This window comes from Quercus robur, chromosome 8 (assembly GCF_932294415.1).
Source record: "Quercus robur chromosome 8, dhQueRobu3.1, whole genome shotgun sequence".
In the NCBI taxonomy this organism is placed as follows: domain Eukaryota; kingdom Viridiplantae; phylum Streptophyta; class Magnoliopsida; order Fagales; family Fagaceae; genus Quercus; species Quercus robur.
In genome coordinates this window covers 41,783,234-41,786,799 of record NC_065541.1, presented here as the reverse complement: position 1 = coordinate 41,786,799, position 3,566 = coordinate 41,783,234, and the positions used below count along the sequence as shown (strand labels likewise).

Sequence of the window (3,566 nt, the reverse complement as noted above, 5' to 3'; positions counted from 1 at the left end):
GGAGATAAACTGAAAATCGGAAATAAAATATATTGCTAAATAACAAGGGTTGCTTAATCTTTGAGATTTATGAATAAGAAATTTCTAATATATTTGTTATATCATAAGTTTAATACATAACTTAGAATATTGGGCATAAGTCCCACCGTTTAGATTGGAGAAGTAGGGGTTTTTTCCCCCCTTTGTTATGAGAGGGGGAGAGAGGCATGTTGAGGGAGCTAAATAACCAACAAGATGAAGGATCCATTATTTTCCAGGGGGTTAGGGCAATTTAGATGATATGAAATTCAAAATAAAATGTAAACTAGGGGCCAATTGTCTATATTCCTTCACTAAATTTTCTTTATTTGTGTTCATGTGTACATATTTTATCGAGCCTTATTACTTTTCGAATAGGAGGAAGTCTAGGGTTTGAGCTTTGTTCTGTTGTAGGCATATTAGATTAAGAACAAATCACAGGCTAACTTCTTGAAATAATATAGTTGATCTTGTGAGTTTGAAGAAAGTTTGTTTCCATTTTTGTATCTTTGATCATATATCACGGTGAGGAACTCATGTTTCCCTAATGAATTTTGTATCTGAAAAATTTCTTATCATTAACACAACATACAAGAAATTCAGCAAAAAAGAAGAAGAAGAAGACAACATCCAAGGAGGCACAAGAAGTAATAGTGTTTAAAGAAGAATTGTTTGCTAAATCTTAAAGGAAGTTGAATTAATTCAATGCCTTTTATTTATTTATTTTTTACTGTTATTAATTTAAGAATAGCTAGCTAGGGCTGAAAACATATGGAATCCAAAGTAAGATCAATAGCATCTCTTCTTTAAATTAGTCATCATTAGTAGGAATACATGACTAATAACATTTCCGTGATCTTTATATAGACTTCAAGTTTTCTACCTAATTTTACAGTTCCCATATAGCTAGCTGATCTCGGAATTTCAAACCTTTCACATTGCATTATTATACTTGGAAATCCCACGATTCAGGATGGATATCCAAGTCCCAGCAAAGCTCTGGCTCCAAATCTACATCACTGGTGGATCCGTAAATGAATCTTTTCAGTCTCTGAGTTACTTTTGCAGCCCCAAAATCGAATAAAGATCCAGACTTTATCTACACAAAAGAAAGCCAACAAATTTAATTATCCATATATGTAATCCAGAAAAGCAAGAGAGAGAGAGAGAGAGAGAGAGAGAGATCCAGCCTAAATAATGTCACATACCTCTGCATGCACCACATGGAAAATTGAGTCTCCAGAAATTGAAAAATTGGCAGTCAAGACCTCTGCTTGTTCTTCATGAAGAATGTGAATAATTTCATAGAACAAGAACTGATTATCTAGCCCAGTTATCAAAACAACCTCTAGAGTGGAACCCATTTCACGAATTTCCATTTTGGGCGATTTTAGGCTCGATTTAGCATCAAAACTTGTGCAAGTGTATGATCTTTTCCTGCCATTAACACTTAAACTCTCCTTCTTCTCCTGAGACTTCTTCAGCTTTGTCTCTAGGCTTTTGATGTATTTTATAGCTTCATCTATTTGATCAGGTAGTGACAGTGCCTCCTGCATTCACATGGAATTAATTAGATCATTCATCATCGTCTTTTTACAAATACATGTACGTACGTACGTGCATGTCCATGTACGTATGCTCCGAGTATTTATAAATACAAAAGCACATAAATTGTTAAGAGTCAAGGAAAATTTTCATTACTTTGTAAAAATTAAAGACTTTGTAGTGTCTTCTTGATTAGAATATACTGATACTCTGTTACATACTCAAATAGATCAAATATATATATATATATATATGTATACACACAGGGGAAACAAACACAAACACTGTAATTAATTATTAGAGAAAGAGATGTATTCTACCTTGGAATTCTGGTTTGGTAGTAGAGAATTAAGCTTGGAGTAGAGGATTTTCATCTGATTCCTCCTATTTTTCTCTATAACCCTTCTCTCAATCTTGGTTGAAGTTGACTGACTTCCCTGCTGATCCATTTCTTTCTCCTGTAAGTTGATCACTAAAAAATGTCCCATGAAAAAATTTCAAATCCAGTGGAGATAGCTTTCCTTCTTTGGCACATATATATACACACTCAAAAAGGGCAAGAAATCCACAGTGAGAAAAGAGAGACTAAGAACGAGTCGTCATGTGTAAACGTCAGCCATATGAGTCATTTTGGCCGTCAAATTGGAAAAACTAATTTTAGCACGTGGCTTTGTCAGATTATCAGCCTGATCTCCAGGAAGGCGCAACAACAATGTGGCCACACTCCTTTTGTACCATCCAATAAAATTGAGCTACATTTATCATTTATGTACGGTAATCTACAACAATTTTTTTTTTTTTGTTCTGTTTTTTGAATGGTTACAAAATCCGCCTGATGGTTCCAAAATCATCTTGATAATCTAAGAACTGTACATGCCAGCATGCCCCCGAGTATCATTTGAATCAAATTTATCACATGTTATGATATAAAATTTCTTAATAATTCCAAAACAATCTTTTTACGCATTATTAGAACAATACTATACCTCAATTATATATCATGTCTCAATTGTCCTCCCATGATTATCATTTGTCCCAATTTTGGTTGTATTTTAATGATGTAACACAATTACTTTCACATATATTTATCGATCTTCTCAATTATATTTACAGTTGATTCTCTCAAAATTATGATATAAAATCAATCTTATGGTTCCAAAATCATCTTTATACTATTGGATCCGTCTTCCCACAATTATAATTTGTCTCCATTTTTGCTGTATTCTGATGATGTGACACAATCACTTTCACATGTATTTATCAATTTTTTCAATTATATTCACAGTCAATTGTCTCAAAGTTACAATATAAAATCTGCTTTATCGATAATTCAAAAATCATCTCGATAATTAAATCTTCCCACGATTTTTATTTATCACAATTTTTTCTGTATCTTAATGATGTCCTTTGATACAATCACTTTCACATATGTTTATCAATTTTCTCAATTATAATGATGCAAAAATTGTGTTCTTAGACTTTATCATATAGAAAACAAGGAGAACCAAAAAAGTTTTGAACAAATTAATAAAACTTCTTTTAAAGATAATATAAAAGTTTGTGAATAAATCTAGGGCACATTTTCAAAATTTGTTGAAGTAACACGTTGTAAGCGGTGAAAAATAAAATGTTATGTGTAGTGGGTTCTAAAAGTAATTATCCACAATTACTAACAATTGACCATGTCAACCACTTATGAAAACAGTTATGTTTATATCCCTTGCTTCACTTCTAAGATGACTTTTATGATTCTTTATACTTTATTTCATATTAAATAACTAAAATTATGCCACACTGGTTTTATATTCTTCCCTACTTTAATGAATTTCTACGTAGATAAAGAAAGCATCCCAGAAAGTCAAGCAAAAAAGTGGCTTGACATTAGCAAGAAATACTTTGGGTCAATTACAGAAATTTATATTGAACTTTTTTTCTTTTGCTTTAAATTATGGAAATAATAATACTCATTATCTAAAATACTCATTTATATAAATACAATAAAT

The 3,566-nt window shown here is 31.7% G+C and overlaps 1 protein-coding gene across 1 annotated transcript; it reads right to left on the bottom strand.

Moving 5' to 3' along the window:
- Positions 1-802: 802 nt before the first annotated feature.
- LOC126695552 (transcription factor bHLH162-like) lies at positions 803-2,087 on the bottom strand. Its single transcript, XM_050392357.1, has 3 exons — positions 1,884-2,087; positions 1,227-1,568; positions 803-1,117 (listed from the first exon to the last, which is right to left on the bottom strand). Exons 1-3 carry the CDS (start codon positions 2,049-2,051, stop codon positions 965-967), a joined length of 663 nt encoding a protein of 220 aa, XP_050248314.1. The 5' UTR covers positions 2,052-2,087; the 3' UTR covers positions 803-964.
- Between the last annotated feature and the right edge of the window lie 1,479 nt (positions 2,088-3,566).

Bases quoted from the DNA above. Each gene is read 5' to 3' on its own strand.
- LOC126695552 (XM_050392357.1), bottom strand. From the start codon at position 2,051: ATGGGACATTTTTTAGTGATCAACTTACAGGAGAAAGAAATGGATCAG. The intron at 1,569-1,883 runs GTAGAATACATC...ATGTGAATGCAG, and splicing joins TACCAAACCAGAATTCCAAG to GAGGCACTGTCACTACCTGA. The intron at 1,118-1,226 runs GTATGTGACATT...TCTTTTGTGTAG, and splicing joins TCCATGTGGTGCATGCAGAG to ATAAAGTCTGGATCTTTATT.